Below are 25,378 nucleotides of genomic sequence, written 5' to 3' on the forward strand. Positions count from 1 at the left end.
GGCGGCCGGCGTTATGGGCGCCGGCCTCGTGGACTGCCATTGCCACCTTTCCGCGCCCGACTTTGACCGCGTATGTGAAGGCGGGGCCGGGTGCGGGGAAGCGGGCAGGTCTGGTCTTTTCTTGTTAACTTCACTCAGAACGAAGCCCCAAATCCTCCCCAGGCCTTTGCTTTTGCCCTTGTGTGACGTGCCCTAAATTTACTGCTATCCTGTCGATTCCGACCCATAGAGAGTTTATGGGACAGAGTAGAAACCCCTGTGAGTTTCTGAAACGGTAAATCTTTCCTGGAATAGAAAACCTCATCTTTCTCCCGCGCAGCGGCTGGTGGTTTCGAACTGCCAACCTTGGGGTTAGCAACCCATACATAATTCACTCCGTCACCAGAGGCTCCTTAATTCCCTATTTGACTCCACACATACCAATTTGCCTTTCTGCATCTGAATAGCAGTATACTCTGTGGGCACACAGCTTTTGTTTTGTCGTGCCTACTTTCTAGAGATCACCTTCCGGACGGTTTATCCATTCGGTTTTTCAGCAACTAGCTGACACGCCACTTGCCCTGGGCAGCGGACGCCGGAAACGAAACACGAGACCTTTTGTGGCTGCAGTGTTCATGCCTCCTGCACCGGGTGCAATGGGAGAGAAAAGCAAACAGAAAGAGCAAAACACACATAGAATTCGAATTACAGACTCTCTTGCTAACTACGATGGAAACTAAATAATACATAAAGAAGAGCGGGATCCTATTTTAGAATCAAAACTCTCAAGAAGGGAGGCTTAAGAGAAGCCTGGAGGGAGTTGCAAGAGATAGACAACGTGGGTTAGTAAGGCATTTGGATGTCATTAGATGCCTATTGCAAATACTAAAAAGGGTTTTGTTTGGTCTTGCTTTTTACGGGCAACAACGAGATCTTTTTGCTTTAAGACACTTGTGCTGCTGTGTACTAGATGGACACAGGAGAGCAAGTGTGGAAGCTAGACCAGTTCGGCCTTTTGCAGTGCACAGGCAAGAAGATGATTGTGACATGATGGTGGTAGCAGGAGTGTGTGTGTGTGTGTGTGTGTGTGTGTGTGTGTGTGTGTGTGTGTGTGTGTGTGTGAAAGAAATTGACTCTAGAGTGTGTAAAGAGTTGGATGGGACAAAAATAATTGAGGCATAAAAGGAATTAAAGCATCTAATGCTTATTTGAGCATTTAATCCATATGTTTTCAGGGAGACCTTTCTATTCAGAGAAACAGGAAGGCTCACCTGAAGATAATAACACTTTTTAAGGAGAAACGAGGAAATTCAGAATGGAAAATAGACATTGGTTAACCTTTGGCATGACATTTATCTTGGATTTTTTGCACAAGCTAAACTTAAAGTTTATGGCAAATGCATGTCTTAGCACAAGGAGAGATTTGTGTGACAAAAAAAATAATGCGGTCACTGTGCCTCTACTATTGGAGACTCATATAACTCATCACAATATATACTGTATCTTATATTTCTGTTTATCTGTTCTTGGATACATTCCACAGCTGTCAGTGACCTTTGTGAAATTCCCTGTCCACTAAGAGGAATCCGACAACTTGGTCCTCAGTTTCTCTGTTTTTAACAACTTTCTCCCTTTGGGTCATGCACTCAGTGCTACTGCAAGCAATTTCAGCTCTTGAGACAGGCAGAGTTGTAACTGAGCGCCCTCAAAGTTTGCTTTCATTTCGAGTTGCTTCCCAACTTCCATCTAGTGCTGCGTCCAGCTGGGTGATAATTTATTCTCATTTCTACATTGTGTATCTCTGTCATATTTCCAGTTTTCCCTTTGGATAAATTATACAGAGATGGAATACCACAAGCTATGTAGGAAAAAATGGTCTAATTTGCAGGTGCAGTTCTGGGAACCTGTCAGCCACAGACCAAATGGTGCCTTTTAAGGCATAGTCATTGTCAACCTGTTACTTCTAGCAGCAGGCACGATAGCACAGTAGCTTGTAAAGCCAGCTGAGAATAAACACCCCCAAAAAGGCCACCATACCCATCATTAACTAGTGAAAACTCTTGATGCCATTCAGCAGTTTCCTTTGCGAGGTATTTAACACATGGGAACAGGTTCTGGTTAGAGCAGTGGTTCTCAACCTTCCTCATGCCGTGACCCTTTAATACAGTTCCTCGTGTTGTGGTGACCCCCAACCATAAAGTTATTTTCATTGTTACTTCATCACTGTAGTTTTTTTACTGTTATGAATCCGGGCGACCCCTGTGAAAGGGTCATTCGACCCCCCAAAGGGATCACGACCCACAAGTTGAGAACCTCTGGGTTAGAGGCAAAAGGTCTCTTGAGAATTGGGATATAGTGTTCCAAAGGAAGTTTCACCATTACATTGGATCTGAGTTTCATGAAAATAAAAATACTTCTCCCACAAAGAGCCCAAACCAATGCTGTTGACTAGTGGCTGTCTATTTTATTGGTTCCAAGTGAAACACCAACTTCCTCTAGTTAAAATTTGCCACATCATAATAATCCCAATCTCTGAGGCTTTTGAGATAAAGGCTAGTGCCATTCCTGAAACGAAATAGATCTGCTTAAGTATTTCTAATGTTAGTTGGCATAGCTAAATCCAAGTGAGTTAAGGGAATCATGATGAAGGGTATTCCAGTTTGACAGCTTGTGGGAAAATGAGCACAAGCCTAATAATTAGTGCTATTAGCTATTTGAACAAGGACAAAGACTGTCTATTCTTGATCTCACTCCCTGCCATCAGATCAATTCTGAATCATAGTGACCCTATAGGACAGGGTGTCTCTGGGTTTCTGAGACTGTAACTCTTTACCGAAGCGGAAATCTTTGTCTTTCTCCTGCCTCGGAGTGGCTGGTATTTTTGAACTGCTGACCATTCAGTGAGCAACCCAAAGCAGAACCGCGATGCCACCAGGGCTCCCTTATAGGTGCTTCCCAAAGTCAGTACGATTAAATAAAAGTATTTATATATGATTATGACCCACAATGTTGGGTGGAAGCTGTACACATCACGCAGTCTTCTGCTTTTTCTGTGGGTCTTGGATTACACAGTCTACCTGAGGGGTATCTGCTTTTGAGAATTGATCTTATCCCAGTAGTGTTTCACCCCAAGATCCAAGAGATGTTGACAGGTTCATGAATGCGACTGGAGCTCTTTTTAGCTGTGAAATACAAAGCCGTGGGTTGGCGCGGCCTTGTGTGTAGTAAGGAGAATCAAATAGCACCCTTTCCATATGCTTCTGAAACGGCCTTGCGTTGAAGTGTTTCAAGTCACCGAGTTTAAGGTTGTCACGTGTTGGTATCTTCAGAGGCTCCTTCTACCTGTTTGGTAGACTATGGCATTAACCCTACCATTGTGTCCCTATACTGGCACAGAGTTGCCCACAATATGCTAAGGCATAGGCTGCCTGGTAACTCTCATAAGTAGTCAGATGATGTTTTCCAAGTGGTGTAGACAAGAAGGCCAATGGGAGTACTTTAAAATGATGACAATCTGGCTAGTCTGAGTATTCCATTAGTTAATGCATCTACTTTCTCAGAAGATTGGGGTTATAAGGTCATTGTCAATGCTAAAATATAGGGAAATATTTCAAGAAAGAAGGAGTGGGCAAGTAGGTCCCAAATGTTGCTGGAGGGTGAAGTAAGAGAGTACAGTCACAGGTCCTTTATACTTTACAGTAGTTTTTGTTTTAGTGGAGTGGGAACAGAAGCCAGGTTTTATGAAGATGAAATAGTAAACCAGAATGGATCTGTATAGAATGTTCTTTTTCCCATGATCTTACCCCTTGCTATCATGGTCCTTCTGTATGGCACTTTATTTGCACTGATACACATCGAGAAGGAACAGGTATGCATTCACCTAAACTAATTGTGATTACCTATGATTATTTTAGGATCTGGACGATGTGTTGGAGAAAGCCAAGAAAGTAAGTCAAGATCTATAGTTGCTTAATTGTGTTTGTTTGCTTTTACTAAAGGAGATCAATATTTAGAGATACCTGGCTAAGCTTTCGTCAGCAGTTCTTAAGTGGTATGTATGGCGTGTTTGCAGTGTGCCAAACATTAGGCTAAGCTCTTGCGTTGCACAACAACCTTCTGAGGATGTTGTACTGTATAATCGGCAGTCCCGTTTTCTCCTTAAGAAAACCTAAGCCTCAAAATCAGTAAGTAGTCCAAAGAGACACCACTAGCAAAGTGATGGAGATAATGTAGTTGGGATCTAAATGGGATGCTTTCAGCCACTGTGCATAGACTGGTTCGTCTGGACATCTTGGATAAATGGAGCATATTCTTCTGGGGATCTTAGAGAAAGTATGTTTTCTGAACGCTTTCTTTGAGAAAAAGTCATGAAATGACTTTTCATTAGTACTTCTTGTTTTCTCATAAAGTGGTAAATCCAAGAGTGGTTGCCAGCACATAGGTCTACACCAGTGGTTCTCAACCTTCCTTATGCTGCGACCCCTTAATACAGTTCCTCATGTTGTGATGACCCCAACCATACAATTATTTTCGTTGCTACTTCATAACTGTAATTTTGCTACTGTTACGAATCGGGTGACCCCTGTGAAAGCGTCGTTTGACTCCCAAGAGGTTGCAACTCACAGGTTGAGAGCCACTGGTCTATACATTTATATAGAAGCAGGAACCTTGCAGTTACACCAGCTTAATGTCCTTAGTTACATGAGTTATATGGCCTCTTCCAAAATGTGGCTTTTTTTCTAGAAAATGAATTCTGGAAATGCCTACTTGTAGGGCAATCGGTTTCTCTTTATATGTGGCCTTAGCAGCCCTATGTTTGGTCCTACTAGGATGATGTGCTAGATCACTAATTGGTTAGTCCACTGTGAGAAGAAGGTGCGTAAAACCCCTGCAGAGATTGTTCACTTACTATGCAGACAGGGGGCTGTTGTATTCTGAAGCCAATTTTGCCCTCCCTCTAGGCTTAAACTAGCCAGCCCTAGAGAGGTTGAGGGGAACTATTATGAAGAGCCAGGAGTGGAATAGGTTGTTTGGAGCCAGGGTCCCTGTGCTGAGCATTTCCTAGACCCAGAAGACAGAGGGAGCTGTAGCACAACGTCAGTGGTAACAACCTGGAGACCAGGGTAAGATGCCCACCTGGGGAGTTCCTGGCCCACAGCAAAGCAATGGCGTTGAGTTGTTGACCCATGGGATGAGAGAACTGAATACCTTCAGCAGGTGGGCCGTATCCTGGCAGAATGAGGTGCCTCCAGGCACTATCAGCAGAACTGAAGAACTGTCGACACTTGTTGGCTGTGAGCATGACCCAGAGCAAGGCCTGGCTGCCTACAGCCATGGCTTACCACAAGAAGCTGAGTGCTAGCTTATTTAGAAGCTACCCTAATTAACAAACTGTATCCTATCTCCGGAGTTGTTTCTGTTACTTCCGACTTGATCCTGGACCTGAGTTGTAGCCTGTTACTTCCCTAATTACCATATAATGGTGACTCTGGTCTGTGAGCTGTGTGTGGCTATTACGATGTGTTATTGAGTCCAGCAAAGGAGTAGATGGCACGGTAGGGAAAACTGGTATCAGCATTAGTACAAAAGTTTGAGGATGGAGTTACGAGGGAGACTGAAAGAAAAAAAAATTGTGAAAAATTTAGAATCTTTCCACTAACTTTTTGATGCCCCGGGTATGTCTGACCTCCACTTGACAGTAATCAGCATTTGACTGATGGCAATTCTCCCTGATGAAGCTGAAGGACTTCAGATGCTACCACTTTAAGACACTCCTCTTAGGGTGGTTGTGTAGATTAAACGAGATAACACATTCACTGAGTCTGAAACCTACTTAGTACTCATTATTATTTTTTAATGATTAATAGAATATTTAATTAAACAAAAATACATATAGTTGTTTGGAGGAAATGAGGAGCAAATAGTGAATTCAGGAGGCAGGACGATGTTCTAGAACCGACTGTAGTGATGTATATACAACTCTTTAAATACAACTGAACTATGGAAGTATATGATATATGAATTATATCTCAATACAACTATTGAAGAAAATAAAAAAAGAATACGTATAGTCATTCATTATAGCCAAACATTATGAGATGTTAAATGTTGGATCCAATTTTCCTTCCTGAATGACTTTTCCTCTCCTATTCCTCTCGTTTTGAGAATGTAATACCAGAACACCAGGATCTAATGCCAAGCACAGCTACTAGGAGTGAGGTCTTGAGAATGGGCCAGAAATTATGTTCGGTATGTATGCTGAGCTCACAAGGTCCAAGGAGCCACGGCTGGATCTTCGATAAGCACTTGGTAGTTGGAGTTGTCATACTGAAGCAGATCGTCGTTTAAGCGGGGATCTTCCTGGCCAGCCACTTGAGTTGAGCCCCTGGGTCTCCAGAAATATATCGCATTCATCTGGATTGAGGGTAGTGAATAGGGTAGCTAGCTGAGATGGCTTGGGTTTGGGAAATGACCTTGTGGCAACCCAGCACTCATTATTTCTTAATACAGTAAGTCCTCAGGTTGTGAGTGTCTGGCAGGGACAACTCCTACTTGCCCTTTAATATTATGCAAATTTGTCCTCACTTTGAAAGTAATGGAGTCAACCTTTACTTGTAATAAAGTGTGTATACAATCACCTTCACTTGTTGCACATGCACCTTGTACATCTTTTAAAGCCTTCTCTTGCATGAAGTAAGGCTAAGTAAGGATCATGTGCATCTGTTCCAACTGACAGACAGATTGAAGACAATGGCCTTGAAGACAAATGTGGAAATGAATTTCATTCTGACAACTGCCTGTATATCAATCAATGCAGCGTGGTGAACAAGGATAACTAACATGCACAAAGACATGAAAGTGTTATTTAATGATATCACATATATGTATTATTTGGAACTTAACTCTTCTGTTCTCTTTGGTTTCAGGCCAACGTTATGGCCCTCGTGGCAGTTGCTGAGCATTCTGGAGAATTTGAAAAGATTATACGGCTTTCAGAAAGGTGCTTACTTCTCATGACGATGTTTAAAAGTTGCTTTTATGCAGTGTAACAGTGTAATATCAAAGATCACCCCTCTTAAAGAGAATGGGAAGGAAGAGTCACATGAGCGTATCTTTAAAAAGAGATTCTACTTGTTCTTCAGAGTCACCTTGTGATTTACCAATGTCCTGCCTCTGCTTCCTTGCTTCATCCCACGTCTTAGGTACAGCGGATTTGTCCTGCCATGCCTAGGGGTTCACCCAGTTCAAGGGCTGCCACCAGAAGACCAAAGAAGTGTCACGTTAAAGGTAGCAGTAACATACACGAAGGGCCATGAACCATGATCATGCCTTTGACTTGGCCATCTTTTTTCTAATTTCATCTAAGGAAATTATCCAAAAAGGGGAAGCACTCTTCTCTTTCACAAAGATGTTTGTTGCAACATTATTTGTAATAAAGAAAAAGTAGAAAGACACCCTCTTCCCCCCCCCAATAAAAGGAACCAATACCCCAAACCACCAGATTCACTGCCATCGAGCCAATTGTGAGTCATGTGGACACTATAGGACAGAGCACAAACCCCTATGGGTTTCAGAGACTAAATCTTTACAGGAGCAGAAAAACCCGTCTTTCTTTTACAGAGAGGGCCTAAAGAGTCCGAAATAATGGAGTAATTAATTAGCCTATCTGTTGTTAAATATACTGCAGTTATTGAAATCAACATTGCAAAGTTTATGTGGCCACTTGGGAAATGTGTACAGTATAATAGAGAAGAGCAGGAAACCAAATGGCTTATTTATTCTGTGTGAGCGACAGCCATGTACAATATGTTCTATAAGGAAGGGAGGACAGAAACGAAAATTATAGTGGAAATGATCACCTGTGATGATCTGATGGAATGATCAGTGATTTTTTTTTTTCTTTCACATTGTTTGTCATGGTGACATAAGGGGGCTACAAGAAGTTCAGGGACAAATTTAACTACCTTTTCCATTTTCCCATAAACTATTTGAAGACCATGTTTGGGTGCAGGGTGGGGGGGGAGTGAGAGGTTATCTAGAAGAACAGATGATCAAGTCCCCAGGTGTATTGTGAAAGTCCATGTGGGAGATTAGTTTGGACTGGAGGGATAGCAGGACAGGTAGAGAGAAGTAGGTGGATTTGCCATATGGTTTTGAATGTAGAACTGATAGGATGGTTTAGCTTATAAACCCAAACAAAGCTCGCTGCCATCGAGTCAATTTTGACTTACAGCCACCCTACAGGTCAAGTGCCTCTGGGTTTCTGAGGCTGAAAGCCTCGCCTTCCTCCCACAAAGGGGCTAGTGGGTTCCTACTGCTGACCGTGCAGTTAGCAGCCCAGTGCATAACTCACCACACCCCCAGGTCTCCTTAACAGTATCAACAATACCAAAGTTTGTAGACAAAGGAATTAAAAATAATGATTGTTTAATGAATTTTGTGACGCTCCCTCATTATGGGTCTAAATGGACTTCACTGCAGTGAGCTTTCATCTCTATAAGGCATCCTGGTGGCGCTGTTGCATAAATCTTGCTGCCATGGAGTGGATGCTGACTCATAGCAACCCTGTGGGTTTCCCAGACTGTAACTGTTTACAGAAGTAGAAAGCCCAGGCGCTCTCCCTCTGAGCTACTGGTGGTTTCGAATTGCCGGACCATGCAGATCGCCTATAACATGTAACCACTACCCCCCCACCAGCAACTCTACAGGAGAAATAGCCGGCTTTCTACTCCCATAAACAGGCTGACAAACCCACAGGGGTCGCTGAGTCAGCATGGACTTGATGGCAATGAGAAAGAGAAAGAATGCTGTTCTTATCATTGTTATATGAGCCCATTGCCACAACCACAGTGTTGTTCTAGCTCACTGAGAATGTTCCTTCGGCTGTTGCATAAGTGGAATGCCAACTTCAAGGTCAGCAGTTCAAACCCACCAACTATAGCCTCCTGCCCCCTGCAGATAGCACACTACACTCCAGTTTACCACTGTCCTTCTAGACCCACTTCACTTATTTTTGTTACACACTCGTTTCAAAGGTTCTGAAGACTCTTTTCTCTAATGAAAAAGCCATTGTAATTATTTAAATTCAGAATAAATCTCCTGTCTGCAGTTTCCTTCCTTTTTCTTCACACTTCCTTCTTGCAGCAGTGTGGTGGGAGCAGCTTCGGCTGTGAAGTCAGAGATACCTGACCTGCTGGCTTCTCTGATCTGTGACAACTTACTTACCTTGGCCAAGTCTCAAGTTCCTCATTTGTGGACCAAAAGCAGTAAAGTAGTTGTAATCATCATAGTCATTGTCGTCAGAGTAGCAGCAGCAGTAATAGTTGTAGTAGCAGTAGTAGTGGTAGTAGTAGTGGCAATACCCACAATCATATGGGGCAGGATCTGAAAACTGCCATGATGGGACCATTGCCTGTTATGGATCTTGAGACATTATAGGTGAAGTTGGATAAACACTTGGCTGCTAATCAAAAGGTTAGTTGTTCAAATCCACCAGCTACTCCCGAGGAGAAAGCTGTGGTAGCCTGTTTCCATAAAGCTACCCAGCCTTGGAAAATTATGGGTCAATTCCACTCTGTCCTTTAGGGCGCCATGAGTCGGAATCCACACGACGGCATTTGGTTTGGGAATATTCATTTCTGTATGCCATACTTGAATAGCCAGAAATGTTCAGAGCTACTTCATTAGGAGTTTTAACAGTCTCAGTAACTTTGTTGTACTGATTTCATAGATATCATATATTCTAAGAGGCTTGTTGCTTCCTATGTCTGGTCTTCATGCAGACATGTTATTTCTTTCTCATTAAGACTTTGTAAACATCTACATCTCCCAGGTGCTGCCTTGTACTTCCCTCAATCCTTTGACATCCCAGGGACACAGAATAGCTAGGATCCTTCCTATTAAAAAGCTCTGTCTGGCCCTGTTTAATGTGCTCCACCTTAAACAGCTGCTCTGATACCCAGCAGTATATTCTGATGACCTTCTTTAAGGTCACTAGAATGTGTGCCTAAGGCCTGGCCTCCTCTCTCTGAGGTTTGCCTGTAAAATCTCCTCCCAAACACTCACCTACAAAGGCAGCAGCCACTTCAGGGCCCTTCTTGCTAGTGCTCAGCGATTCTAGGAAACCTAAAGCAGTCCCCTCAAATTCCAGGAAAGTCCTACCCTTGAAACCTGAGAGAGTTGGCATGTGTCTCTACCCAGATTCCCAGGTAGAGGCTCTCACCATTACAGAAGGATTACTGTCCCTCCTTTCCAGCGTGGTTACAGGATAAACGTGTAAAATGCGAACAGAGCAGAGTGCTGGCCTCTAAGAGGTGTTCACAAACTACCAGGTCGCTTTTCCTCCCATTTGAACAATATGCTTGCTTGCTTTCAGGATTTGGATGAGGCATTGCCCGTTATTGAGAATTACAAGGATCAGCTGTTGGCAGTTGGAGAGGTAAATAGATACCCACTTAGTGGATCATGACTTCTCATCCAGGCCAAAATGTGACAGATGAAAGTAATCTTTTGGTTCAGTATTGGTGCTTATGCTTACCATTCAGCCGAGTGATTTACTGATACTCTCACAGGTTCAGTTATGGCAGAAAACTGCCTAACTAGCGTTGTCCAGTGACCACCATCAAGCAGTCAGTTCACACTCTTCATGGTGGTCTCCTCAAGCTCCGGATTACTGAATGTTGAGCCATTGCCCAAGAGGACTCCCAGTCACTGAATGGGTTGCACATTAGACTGCTAACTGCCAGCTCAGCTGTTCAAAACCACCATGGGAGAAAGATGAGCTTCTACTCCAGCGATTCTCAACCTGTGGATCAAGACCCCTTTGGGGGTCTAACGACCCTTTTACAGGGGTCACCTGATTCATAATAGTAGCAAAATTATAGTTATGAAGTAGCAATGAAAATAATTTTATGGTTGGGGATCACCGCAACATGAGGACCTGTATTAAAGGCCACGGCATTAGGAAGGTTGAGAACCTTCACTGCTCTACTCCCTTAAAGATTTAGTCTTGTAAACCCAGAAGGGCAGGTCTCCCCTGTGCTTGTGGATGCCTATGAATCAGAATGGGCACGATGGCCGTGAGAACCCCCTCTAGGAGAACAGGGAGTTCGGTGTCCATGGGTCTCTGGTCACAACACTTTTGGTATACTACAGTAATGTGAAGCAAGACAATATTGTATGGGGGGGGGCTTAAATAAGAGATAAAGTAGTTAAAGTGTTTAAAATATTCAACAAAAGCTTACTTTTTGACATCACTGCAGGATATGTGACAGCACTGCACTGGGTGACCTCTTGACCTTGACGTGCCTCACGAACATCCAGGGGGAGGTGGGTGGGACATTGAAAACTAGGTGCTTTCCCACATACCCCTGTGCCTATAGAACACTTAGCAGGCATTCTTGAGAATCTGTAGTTCTCTCCTCTGCAGCACCTGCCTTGCCTAACCCTGAGCAAATTGAACCATTTTTATGCCACCTCATTTCTGAAACGTGCAAGCCAACCCCCACTAGCTCAGGAGGGGTTAAGGTTTTTCTCAACTCTGGGTAATAGTGACCATAACACTGCTGTCCACCAGGTTGTCATCTCATGAGCAGACAAATACCCTATGGAGGGGTCTCACACACAGACTGGTGAGTTCCACTGCCACAGGGCAGACATGCTATAGGCAACAACGTCGCTCCAAACGTACAGAGTACGTGGTTTCGTATGGCTGTTCTCCTCAGGAATCAATATGTGTTCCTTGGGGCAGACAGTGTTCAAAGCTCTCTCCTGGGTCCTGTTTGCAGTGCTTGTGCACACAACCTTGGGCCAAGCTGGAGTCTGGAAATTCAAAATGGAATCTGGAGCAAGGGCACCTGGGATACTTAGCATAACTAACTGGGCATGCACACAACTCCTTTAGTCTTAGTTTGAATCCCAGGTTACTGACCATTTTAGATCACGACCCGTGGTGGTGTAATGGGTTACATATTGTACTACTAACCACAAGGTCAGCAGTTCAAAACCACCAGCTACTCTGGAGAAAGGTGAGTCTTTCTACTCCCATAAAGAGTGACAGCCTCAGAAACCCACAGAGGCAGTTCTGCTCCACATTATAGCATCACTGAGAATCGACTCAACGGCAGTGAGTGGGCTTGGGCGCATGGGGGTAGTTTGAGTGGTCCTGAGCGCCCTTGCTATCCTTGCCTCTTAAGCCAAATGAATCCAGGCTTTTGTGATCTGAAAAAGAACTGAGTTGTAGGCTTGAAAGGTCTCACCAGCTATCTACGATGTCATGTTGCCTGTCCTGCCCCTGTGAGTGTCTGCTGGGCTCCCCTCCAGCCATTGTGTCTGCACCTGTGGTTTCTCGTATTTTGTCGCTTCCTTGGGTCATTTAGTTTTTACAGCCATTGTTCTCAGCCATGTACTTTCTCCAGCATCACCAACAAAAAGCACAAAAAATGCAAGAGCCTGTAGCTTGACATAGACTGAAAAGGACACGTGTTTATATTCTGAGAGCTGAAGCAAGGAGCTACAGTGTCTCCTTGTTCAGCTTCAGCTGACAAAGTGCACTTAGGGGACACAAGCGGCCCACTGTTCTGGGCGGGGCTGCAAAAAGAAAAAAAATCTCTGCAAGCATTGATTTGGGGGTTACAAAGAAATCCAGTGCACATACAAATTTACAGGCAGGAACTTGCAAGGATGAGGGTTGACTGTGCTTTTGAGACTTTAAATGGGTGTTGTCTTTCTGATTAATAGAGCATTTGCAGATTTTTGTAAATAATGTAACAGCACATTTTAAATAGACCACCAGTGACTAGCCAGTTGGCATTGAGTAGATTCCCACTCATCGTGACCCCGTGCTGCAGAATAGAATTACACTCTGTAGGGTTTTTTAAAGCTGTTGACCTTTTAGAGAAAATGATTGCCAGACCTTTCTTCTGAGGCACCTCTGGGTCAGAGTGAGCTGTCAGCTTTGTGGCTGGCAGCTGGGTACGTGGCTGAGTGCATCACCAGGGATGCTTTTAAATAGTTTGTAATTAAACTTTTAAAACATTAGATTTTAAAGGGTGTGATCTGTTTTAATTACTTGGTATCAAATTCTGTTTCTAGTTAAAGATAAAGATACAAATAGCACTTGGATTCAGACTGTAGATTATAAATACAGAGTAGACAGCCTCATCTATCTCCTGAGGAGCAGCTGGTGGGTTTCAACCATCAACCTTAGCAGTTAGCAGCCCAATCAGTGTCTAACCCATAGCACACCACACACACATTATAAGTCATAAGTTTTTATCTTGAGTAATGTTGAAATCAGTATTAAATGAAATATATTATTAAAGATAATTTCACCTCCTGTTAAAATGTTCTTAATGCCTCTGTGTCACTGTGGGTAAGCATTGAACTTGAGTAGAGTGACTACTCAAAGTACTTCATAGAAAATGTAAAGTTATATATGAAGAGAGCTCAAAATTACATAGAAGTGGCATTAGAAATAATGGGCTCTCCCCAGGTACTTTTTGAAGCCTCTCTCTTGCATGGCACTCACGTTCTATTTCTGTTGTCATCACTGATCCATAGCATCTCTTTTGAGTTGTTTTTCTTTTTTCTCCTGTTACAGGTCGGATTAGATTTCTCCCCCCGATTTGCCAGCACTGATGAACAGAAGGAACAACAAAGACAAGTTCTAATCAGACAGGTCCAATTAGCCAAAAGACTAAATTTGCCTCTGTAGGTTCATTAATCATCTTTCTGTGTGAATTTCTGTAGAGCACATTAAATCACAATCAAAGAGCTCCCCCTCAAATGGAGCTCGGCTTTTCCTGTTCTCTGAACCACATTCGGAGAGCAGAGCTGCAGTGAGATGTGTCCGAGCTGAACTCATCAGGCCAGCCTTGTGGTCTTGGTCTCTCGAGTTTTCTGCCCTTGACGGTGCTGTCTCACCACGTGTCTGTGGCTCCCTGGTAGCGGGACGTATTTGCATGTTCATGTCTGGCAGGTTTCTGCCTCGCACAGGTTCTGGCTCTCTTAGGTTTTACTGAACTATTTCCAGACCGAAGCACTCAAAAGGAATTTTGTTTCATTTGTTAATAGAAATGTCCACTCACGCTCAGCTGGAAGGCCCACTATCAACCTCTTACTTGAGCAAGGTATTTGGGTTTCTGAGGGAAAAGCGGCTTCACTATCACACTTCAGGTCACATTCTCCTGGTCTGTGCCAGGTTTTCATTAGTTTCCTTAAGGGGAAAGGAATGGGGCAAGGGTGGCAATGGGAATCAACTAAGTTGAGTTTGCAAGTCGGGTCCTTGTTGCCAAGATTTCTGGTGTGATTATGATAGTTATCAAGCTAGGTGAGAGTAAATGAAAAACTAGATCAGCTAAATTATGCTCCTTAATTAAACATTTTATAGCTGTAATTTGCAAATCCACTTAGCCAGCTGATTGATTAAATGGGGGATTGGAAGATACAAGGCAAAGAAGGCCATGTTTTCTGGTTGATGCTTCAGAAAATTGTACTACATAGATTGTGGCCCTCATATATGAAATGCACTTTCATTTTCCTAAAGCAAAACAATATTTTACTGTCCCTAAAGCAAAAATTAGCTTAAAACATTGTCTTCAGTGCTACCCATAAGAAAGATATTTTATTTTGAGACTCACTGTTTGCACATAAAAACCCGACAGAGGTTTAACAAGCAGCGCATATATGTGTATGTACATATGCGTGTTCATACATTTATGTGCACACACCCAAATATACACTGATTACAACCCATGAACTTGCTTATGGTCGTAACCAATTAATGATCATACCTCCTCTTTGTAAAACCCCATCGAAATAGTGAAGGCAACGCAAATGCCTGCAGGCAGAAAACATTGTGCTGTTCAGTCATGAGAACTGAACTTTTCTGGAATCACAGAAAGCATGATTTTTACGCAGGCCAAGCAGCTTAACGAGATAGAGGTGGTTTTGTGAAGCCAACTCTATTGAGTCTGTGTGTCATTTAACTCTCCTCGTTCTTCTTTCACTAGCATTTCTGTTTGGAAAGTCTGTTTGACTACTTAAAAATCTCCTTTTAGGGCCAATATTTTGGACAGCTCACTAGTTCTAGAAGAGTTTGATAGGACAGGATGTTTAAATAATTGTCTAAACATTTGTGTCTCCATTTTCTTTAATCATTTTATTCTAAAGATTAAGAATCTACTACATACAGTTTTAATTTACTGTTTGGACAGTCTACATTTATAAAGATCCTTATTTTTCTAATGGCCCAAATATTCTTAAAATCACTGGTCTTTGTTGTTCAGTTTGATTAATACAAAAATCTCGGTTAGCCAAATAAGGTGAGACCCTCTGATTTCACTCTCATTTCTGGGAGGTGCTGACAAAGTGCTGCTACATGCATTTGACGGTCGACCAGCTGTGGCCATGGACGGCGTCAGAGCTGGATACTTCTTCTCAGTTCCTCCTTCCATCATAAGAAGCGGACAGGTAAGTTCTTCCATTTAACCTCATTTGATATTTTGTTACATTGCCTTAGAATATACGCATGCATTATATATGTGTGATAGTATTCTTGTTACATTACAAAAGTGAATCTTACGTGCCCACTACATAGGTAGAAAATGGATCAAAGACCTAAGTGTAAAATTCAAAGCCATAAAGCTCGACCGTGAAGTAGTTTCTTAGATTTGACACCAAAAGCACAGGCGTCTCCCAATCCCAAAATAGGTGAACAGGACATCACAAAAATTAAAAACCTTTATGCTCCAACAAATACCACCAAAGGAGCAAAAACATAATGCCCAGAACAGGAGAAAGATGGGCAGATAGGATGTAGCTCACTGCCATCTCACTCACTGCCATTGAGCCGAGGCCATCGCACAGAGCCCCTGTAGCTCAAGGCAGAACTGCCCCTGTGAGTTTCGGAGACTAACTCCTTACACTCAGAGTGGGAAGCGTGTCACTGTCCCGATTAGCCGCAGGTGGTTTCAAACTGCTGACCTGTGTTTTGCAGCCTAATGCTTACCCATTACATCACCAGGGTTCCTTACTATGTATAGGAAGAAGCAAATATTCAGAATAGATAAATAACTCTTAAATTTCAACATTAAAAAACCAATAGACCTAGAGGAAAATTGTATGTTTTATCGGTGTTATACTGGACCCTGACTGGCTCATCTCCTCCCCATGAACCTTCTGTAAGGGGTGACCCTTCTGTAAGAGGATGTCCATTTGCCTACAGATGAGCTTTGGGTCTCCACTCCACACTCCCCCTCATTCACAATGATATGATTTTTTGTTCTGGGCCTTTGATGCCTGATACCTGATCCTATTGACACCTCATGATGACACAGGCTGGTGTGCTTCTTCCATGTGGGCTTTGTTGCTTCTGAGCTAGTTGGCCGCTTGTTTACCTTCAAGCCTTAAAGATAAGGTGACCAGATTTTAACATTGGTAAAGCGGGACACCAGTGGGACACTATTGATAAAACTCATATCCTGGCAAAATAGCCATATGGCAGCTGAAAACCGTATACCCTAGCTTGTCGTGTATTCTTTCCAAAAATCAGGACTTTTTAAAAATGCCATGGGACACGGGACAAATTGTTAAAAATCGGGACTGTACCAAAAGCGGTACATCTGGTCACCTTACTTTAAAACCACAAATGCTATATCTTTTGATAGCGGGCACAATCAGCTTTCTTCACCACATTTGCTTATTCACCCGCTTTGTCTTCAACGGTTATGTCGGGAAGGTGAGCATAAAATGCCAATTTAATAGAAGAAAGTATTCTTGCATTGAGGAAGTACTTGGGTGTCCTTCTGCTACCTTAATACTAAACCTATGAATATATGCACAAAGATCTATTTCCCCATCCTCATATATCAATATATTTGCATATGTACATGCCTTTAGTTAGACCTCTATAAATGCCCTTTGCCTCTGAGCTCTTTCCTCTATTTCCTTTGACTTTCCTCTTGTTCCACTATCATGCTCAGTCCCCACCAGGGTTTCAGCAATTCCTCTTTGTTACATTACCCTTGATCATGCCCTACCAGGCCTCCCACACCCTCCTCACCACCGATTTGGATCACTTGTTCCCTTGTCCCTGGGTTTGTTAACACCACTTCCTTTTCTTCCACCTCCCAGTCTCCCATGTCCCCCCAGAACTGTCGGTCCCGTTGTTTTCTCCTCCAGATTGTTCATCCAGCCTATCTTATTTAGACAGACCTGCGGAGATAATAACATGCACAAAAACAAGACAGAGCAAAACTAAGCAACAATATACAACAACAACAACAAACCAATGACAAAAAAAAATAAAACAAAACAAAAAGCTTGTAGTTAGTTCAAGGACTGTTTGTTGGCCTTTAGGAGTGTTTTCCAGTCCAGTCTGTTGGGGCACCATGCCCTGGCCCCAAAGTCCACCTGCAGCATTCCCTGGGGACCTCGCTGCTCTGTTTCCTTGCTGTTCTGTTGTACCCGCTTAGTGTTTTGCCTCGGTGTGGCGGGATCAGATCAGGCATAATTCCCACACTGTGTCTCGGGTGTTGTCCCCCGCAGGGCTATGGGTCAGTGAGGGATGTCATGTCTCATAGTGGGGCTGGCCATGTGGTCCTTTCTGTGGACTGGCTGCTCTGAACGGGAATATCATCCTCAAGGCCTGGTGGGCCAGGATGTGCTCCACTCTCTCCGCCCCCCCCCTTCATCTGCTCCCACGTGCTCCGATCACATATATGTCCCTCTCCTGGAGCTGCAGATTCAGTGCCATCCTCTGAAATAAATTCTTCTGGTGGAGGGGGATTTATAGTAAGTTTTAAAAGCAGAGAGCATGAGTCCCCCAACTTAGTTCTTCATTTTCATAGTTAATTTGGCTATTCTAGATCCATTATTTTTCCACATAATGACTAGAATCAGCTTGATGATTTTTAAAACTAAAGTGGTTCATTGAGATTTGATTGAGAGTGCTTTGAAACTCTATAGCAATTTGGGGAGAATTTGGTACATGTAGTATATTTCTCCATTTATTTAGATTTTATTTGGTTTCTTATCAATTTTTAATAGTTTTCAGCACAGAAATCATATATATGTGGTTAATTGTATCATTTAGTATGATATCAGTGGAGCTATTGCAAATGATATTGCTTTTTAATTTTTTTTTTTAAGATCACTTTATTGGGAGCTCTTACAGCTCTTATAATAATCCATACATCAATTGTATCAAGCATATTTGTACATATGTTGCCATCATTATATTCTAAGCATTTACATTCTATTTGAGCCCTTGGTATTGAGCTCTTCTTTTTGCCCTTCCTCCCCACCTCCCACTCTAGTGACCCCTTGATAAATTATAAGTTATTATTTTCATATCTTACACCAATTTCTGTCTCCCTTCCCCTGTAGTTTCCTTTTTTTTCCCCCTGAAGTTTCTTCTCCCCTCCTCTCCTCACCTTCCCCCTACCTTCCTGGTATCACTACTCCCATTTCTGTTCCTCAGGGGTTTATTTGACTGAATCCCATGTGTCCTGAGCTCTTATCTGGACCTGTGTGCAGGCTCCGGTCTAGCCTGCAGTGAAATGCATGATTGGGGCCATGATAGCGGGGGATGAGGGGACCTCAAGGAGTCAGAGGAATATTGTACGTTTCATAGGTGCTGTACTTCACCCTGGTTGACTCATCCCTTCCTTGCGACCCTTCTGTGAGGGGAAGTCACATTGTCTACAGATGGGTTTGGAGTCTCTGCTCTGACCCCCCCACCCCCACCCCGCATTCTCAACAATGTTTGTTTGTTTGGGGTCTTCTGATGCCTGTTACCCAACCCCATCCACACCTTATGATCGTACAGGGTGATGTGCTTCTTCCATGTGGGCTTGTTGCTTCTCTGATAGATGGCCACTTGTTTAGCTTCAAGCTTTTAAGACCCCAGATACTATATCTTTTGATAGGTGGGCATCACCATCTTTCTTCACCACATTTGTTTGTGCGCGCATTTTGTCTTCATTGATCATGCTGGGCGGGTGAAAATCAATGAAGGTCAGGTTGTTAGAACCAAGTGTTTTTGTGTTGAGGGAGGGCTTGAGCAGAGACCCAAAGTCCATCCATTTCCTCAATGTATTGCCATATAAATATATGTACCTATGCCAATACCTCTATTTTTATGAACTAATATGTTTACATAAATGCACACCTATATTTGTACCTCTATCCATAGCTTTGCTTCCTAGATCTTTCCTCTGCTTCATTTTACCTTACTCTTTTCCCACCGTCATACTTGCCCTTCTTCTGCCCCTTAGTAATTCCTCTCAGCTAGATTGCTGTTGCTCCAACACCCCCAGGTGTCCTCCTCATTGTTGATTTTAATTCCATAGTTGTTCCCCTGATGCTTTTTACATTTTAACAACCAACTATCCATTGCCATCATACTGGAGTACAATTAATATTTGCAGATTGAACTTGCTATCAAGTGACTTTGCTAAACTCATTTATTCTGGTAGTATTGTATAGATATTTTTTGCATAGATTATCATGTCATCTGTAAATAAAAGCACTATGCATTTGTGCTCTTTCTTTACAAAAGTACTTTTCGTGTTCGACTTTGCAATCACCAGTTTAGTGTTGTTTTTGTTTTCTATGATAGCTTGTTCTGATGTCAATTTCAATGATTTCAGCTCTTATCTTTATCATTTCATAATAAAAAATCTTTATTATCCTCCATCCTTCTCTGTTTCTTTTAAATTTGATTTGATGTTCTTATTTTATCTTTATTTCTCAAATTTTAAACTTACTCGCTATCTCTGTTTCCTCCAAGAAGCAGAAACTGGTGAAACAGTTACCTTTAACTTCTCTGTGCTTAGAAACAGATTCGCCTGCACTAGGACCAGAAAAACAGGTCAGTGATTTCCCGATGTCTACATTAGTTAGATCGGATCTGCCATCCGACCCGTGTCCTGTTTGACTGTGTTTCTCATTCGAGTGTAAATACAGTGGGATTCTACCCGAAATTGCTGATGTACTCCAGAGAATGCACATGGACCATGTTCCTATTTCTGTGGTAATGACAGCCAGACTCAGATAGTCAAAAGCACAGTGTGTGAGTCAGGAAGACCAGGAGTTAAATTTCATCTTTGTTGTTACCTTTAAGATGTATGACCAGGCTAGTTGCTTAATCTCTCTGGAACTGATTTTTCATTTTGAAAATGTGGGCAAAATAATAAATACTGTAAAGGATTATGATGAGAAGATTAAATGAAATAAGGTACATGAAAGTGCGTAGCAGTATCTGCTACATAGCAGGTGCTCAATAAATAATCATTTATTTACCTTAATCAGCCGTGTCATAATGAGATTCTTTCTTCCTGTACAAAATCTATCTATGAAGAGGCTTCAAAAAGTTCATGGAAAAACAGAACTAATCACAAGCGTTTTGAAGCCCCTTCATGTTATACAACTGAATCACTAAATAAGCAGACAGTAGAGCTTCCTTTTGGATAATTACAACTTAAAACAGTATCAATATGAAGCAGAATGAAATTTGAAATAAGAGTTTTCATGGCCTACTAACAAACAATACAAATTGATACTGTTTCCTATTGTAGTTTTCTGAAAAGAAGCTAGTGTCCATTTATTCAGTTCCTATCCAGTAACTGCCTGATGAGCAGCTCAGTAAGCCTCGGATTGCCCACTCAGAGGACTAGGGATAGGGACCGAGATTTAAAAGTTTAAGGACAATAATAACATGACCACTAATAAGCTTATGATTACTTATTATCACCATGTGAATTTTGCTCATTTATTTCCTATTAATTACATATTTTTAAAACCATAGTTATAAGACTATAAAAACAATAGCCCAGAGGTGTGAACAACCTCTATGCCCATCGATGGACAAACAAAATGTGGTAGGTATTTTTCCGTCAGTAGAAGAAATGAAATCTTGACCCATGCTGTAAAATGGATGGAGCTGAATAGACATTATGTTGTATAAAACAAGTCAATCATGAGAAACAAATATTGTCTATGACCTCACCTGTATGAACCAACAAGAGCAGACACATGTGTAGAGGCCAAAGTTCCTTAGTGTTTACCATCGATGGGAGGGCAGGGCAGGAGTGTCAGGGCAGCCAGCCCCTAACAAATCGTCACAGGCCCGGCAGGCGCAGTTGTACAGCAATAATATGTAAAGATCACAGCAGTCACAGAGAATAAGAGAGATAGAAGAGAGAATAAAATGAAGGAGTCAGGCATATTTTATGATAGCATGCTCAATTCCTGGATGGCCATGATCTCAACAGCCAGGTCTGTATACAGTGTGGGCAGAGAGGGCGGGACAGCGAGCAATTTATTTCTAACCAAGGCTTATATATCTTGGGAACGCGTAAGCCCCTTGATGATAGGTAAAGACATACATCACAAGAAGGGGTTGTACTATAGGTAATACAGTAATGAGAAGGAAATCTAAGGGTATGCATGCAATAGGAAGGGGAGGGATTGGGGGTACACATGTGACAAGATGGGTGGATCCTAGATTCAGGCTGAAGCCTAACTTTGGATGTCACGGAGCAGGTTTGACCTGTTCTAAGCTCTCCAGGGAAACAATCACTATCCTTTCAGTAGGGTATGAGCCCCACCTATTGGGGACTAGACAGTAATCTGATTGCTCTGGATGGCTGGTGTCTTCAGGGAGATAGCTTGACAATCATTTACCATTCGTTGCAAGCAGTGTCCTAGGACTGACATATATCGGGGGAGACAAGCTGGGCAATAGTCTTTTTATATCCCACATGGGAGGGCAGGGGCTGTATTATAGAATATTGAATTTTTCTGTGTGGTGATGAAAAATTGCATGAAGTGTAGAGTTGCACAGCATGTTATTGTAGGTACTGTCAATAGAGTTGCTTTTGAGGCTACTCATGTATGGGATTTGGTTCCTTTTTTTGAAGTGCTAGGGTCATGGTTTCATGGGACATTGCAGTTTATTGGCCAAATACTGTACGTCGTGCTTCTCTTCCACCTCCTAGTTCGCTGTGGAGTGCCTGCGGTCTGCAAAGCTTGCAGTGCCATGCACAGCACAGCAGCTGACCTCTCATCTGGAGCAGGAGAGTCAGGGAGAGGAGGACAAAGTGGGAGGTGTGGCTGACTGCCCCCAGAAGCAGCTGCCTCCTTGGCCATGATGTTATAGAAGATCCAAAGCAAGAGCCTGTACAACCCAATTTCAAGTTCTCATGGACTCTAGACTTTGTACAGTCGAGGGAACTGGATGAACCCCCTGAAACTGTTGCCCAAAGATATTCTTTAAAATTCATACCAAATACATTCCCTTACGTCTTCTAAAACCAATCCATAATCGGGCTTAAGTAGTACAAAAGGTCTGCCTTGAGCATTATGCTCTTGTAAGACCTATCTGTGTGCGATCAGATCGACAGCAGCATCCCAAAGGATTAAATGGGAACCTTCGTGGGCAGGAGGTTTCGTTAAGGGGCGAGGTACAGCTCAGAGAAAGAGGTGAGACTGGATGGCAGCCTGAAGAGCGTCATCAGTGCCCCCAAACAGAACATGTAGAAACGGTTGAATTGGTGTATGTGTTGCTGTGTATATTCTCAACAAAAAATACACTTAAATTATATATTTTTAAAAAAGGAAAGAAAACACACAGCCTGGTATACTTTGATGTGCCCCAAACCAGCATCTAATCCATTTCATTGTTCAGACACACAGGGGAGGGGGGCTTAATGAAAGCTCTAAGTAGCCTGTGAGGTGCAGAGGTCAAGGACAAGAGACGTAGTCTTTAGAATCGCTCACTTCAGCAGAAGCCAAAAGACAGTTATGCCTCAGTAGGCCAGTTTCCAAAGTGGAAGATTTCCAGGCCGTCTCCTGTTCTAGGTACTCAGAACTAAATGGCTAAAATCCCTGGCTTCTTTCCAGGGGCAGCATAGACTTACCATCAATGTTGCAGCCACAGCTTTTAAACTAAAATTCTCCCTCTAAATTCCCCCTCCAAAAAACCAAATTCATTTCCATAGAGTCAAGAGCAAGCCTGCGGGGGTTTCCAAGACTAACTGTTTATGAGAGTTGAAAGCCCAGTTTTTCTCCAGAGGGCCTGCTGGTGGTCTCCAACTACCGACCATGTGGATTGCAGCCCAATGTGTAACCACGATGCTACCAGGGCGCCTCAACTCCCTGTAGCCCCATTAAAAAAACTCCTCCTAGCCCCCATTTGAAAAGCAAAACAAAACACCATCATGTGTTTGTGTTGTCATTTGTAGTCAAGTTGCTTCGAACTCATCATGGTAACGCCCCATCACACAGAGTAGAACTACCCTGGAAGTTTTCTGGACCATAATCTTAATGGAAGCAGATCACCAGGCCTGTCCTCTGTAGTACCACAGGGTGAGTTTGAACTGCCAGCCTTTTGGTTCGCAGTCAAGCACAAACCCTTTGTGACCCTGGCTTACGAAAAAGTCATTTATTCAATAAATATCTTACATGCGTCTGCAAAAATGGTCTGCAGGAGGAGCTTTATCTGACCTCTTCTGGCTTCCCTATTTTACAGGCAGAGGTCAGACATGCCTCTACCTTCCATCTTCTTTACCTAATCTCACCTCAACTGCTCCTGCCACAAATGGCCACACAGAACTGATAGACAGTACTCATAATTAAGGGGTTAATTAGGGAAATTAACACTTTACCACAGGATCAGTAAACAGTGAAGGAAGGTACAGTCACTGGTCCGCATCAGTCCTTTCCTCAGGCAGCAGCCAACTTTTTCTGGTCCTCATCCTCAGTCACGGCCTCATCCATTGCTTCTGGTCCAGGAAACCCACCCACTGCTCTGCCTCAGTCTCACCGTCTGGACACCACTTGCCTACTGTTTCGTGCTGTCTCGCTCTGTCCATGGTTCTGAGCAGCAGCCTCCAGTGCCTCTGGTCTGCCTCCACCGCTTCAGAGAGCTCAAATGTGCTCCATGGCAATGGTCCTGGGCTTGCAAGATGGCTCTTGCACACAGAGGAATGCTTTGATGGAGGTGCAGCTTTGCCTTTCAGCAGACCATTTCCCCAAGAAAGCAAAGCGTAATGACTTGTTTCACATCCTCTACTAACTTGGAGACTTAATTCTGTCCATTAGCTAGCAGAGAACTCCCTCCAAAACAGGGCTATAGCACAGGCATAGAGGCCAGAATGATAATACAGCACATAGAGGGGCTCGGACTACACCTCAGAGCCATGTGGGACTGAGTGTCAGTTTTGTTCTCTTTCAGGTGCGGAATGAACCTCAGAACATAGCCATTGCAGCAGAATACATTGCCCAGGTGAAAGGGATCCCTGTGGAAGAAGTTATAGAAGTGACAACACAGAATGCATTTAAACTGTTCCCCAAGCTTCAGCAGCTGTTCCGGAAATAGCTTCAAAACCACCCATTACAAATCCAAGTGAACTACCAGGGACAGTGTTTAAGAGAGAAAAAGAGTTCTGATCTAAGAATCAGAAGTAAAGAATGTGTGTGTGTATATATATATATATGGGAGAGAGAGAATGAATATGAATATTGGGATTTTAGAGAAATACTTAGTCATGGCTTGCATCCGGGAACTCTGCGCGGTTTTACTTCTAGTGTGGTATTGCTTTACTAAAAATGGAGTGCCTAGCAGGAGATGAGGCAGCACTGCTGAGCCTAATCTTGTCCCATTAATAGAACCACCTCAAAAGCAGAAACTCTCTTTTTAGAGAAGGTGACTTCCACAGGTAACAGATAAGCACTACTGTATAGAGGAAGTATCCTTCACTACCTGTTTTACTTTCCATATGATTTATTCAAGGAGCTCTGATGGCATAGCAAGTTAGACTGCTTATTGCAAGGTCAGCAGTTTGACTCCACCAGACAGCCTTAGGGATAAAGAGAAGACTACTGCCCCTACCCCTAAAGATTTACAGTCTTGGAAACCCCAGAGAGCGGTTCTACCCTGTCTTCGCTGAATCACTGCCATCAAGTCGGCGCTGACTCACAGTGACCCCGGAGGACAGGCTAGACTGCCCTGTGAGTTTCCGAGGCTGTGACTCTTCACAGGAAAGCCCCTTCTTTCTCCCACGGAGAGTTTGGTGGTTTCAAACTGCTGACCTTTCAGTTAGCAGCCCAGTGTGTAATCACTAACTGGGCTCCTACCCCGTCCACTTGGGTCCCTATAAATCAGAATTAACTTGATGGCAGTTTTTGGTTGGTTTATGGTTTATCTAGTAAAAGGAAAATGTCAAGGTTTATAAAACTGAACTATTAGTACTTTGATTTTCTTTTCTTTTTTTTTTAATGTTTTCTTGTTTTTGTTTTTTAACATTTTATTAGGGGCTCATACAACTGTTATCCCAATCCATACACACATCAATTGTGTAAAGAGCATTTGTACATCGTTTCTCAAAACATTTTC

The 25,378-nt window shown here is 42.8% G+C and overlaps 1 protein-coding gene across 1 annotated transcript; it reads left to right on the forward strand.

Moving 5' to 3' along the window:
• On the forward strand, window positions 1-24,411 carry TATDN3 (TatD DNase domain containing 3). The gene is made up of 10 exons (XM_045298033.1): window positions 1-70; window positions 3,894-3,926; window positions 6,906-6,979; window positions 7,182-7,266; window positions 10,355-10,417; window positions 13,580-13,689; window positions 14,053-14,108; window positions 15,338-15,450; window positions 19,772-19,852; window positions 24,218-24,411. Exons 1-10 carry the CDS (start codon window positions 14-16, stop codon window positions 24,359-24,361), a joined length of 816 nt encoding a protein of 271 aa, XP_045153968.1. The 5' UTR covers window positions 1-13; the 3' UTR covers window positions 24,362-24,411.
• Window positions 24,412-25,378: the final 967 nt, after the last annotated feature.

This window comes from Echinops telfairi, unplaced genomic scaffold (assembly GCF_000313985.2).
Source record: "Echinops telfairi isolate 266 unplaced genomic scaffold, ASM31398v2 ScPeMD7_7424;HRSCAF=8462, whole genome shotgun sequence".
Classification (NCBI taxonomy): Eukaryota; Metazoa; Chordata; class Mammalia; order Afrosoricida; family Tenrecidae; genus Echinops; species Echinops telfairi.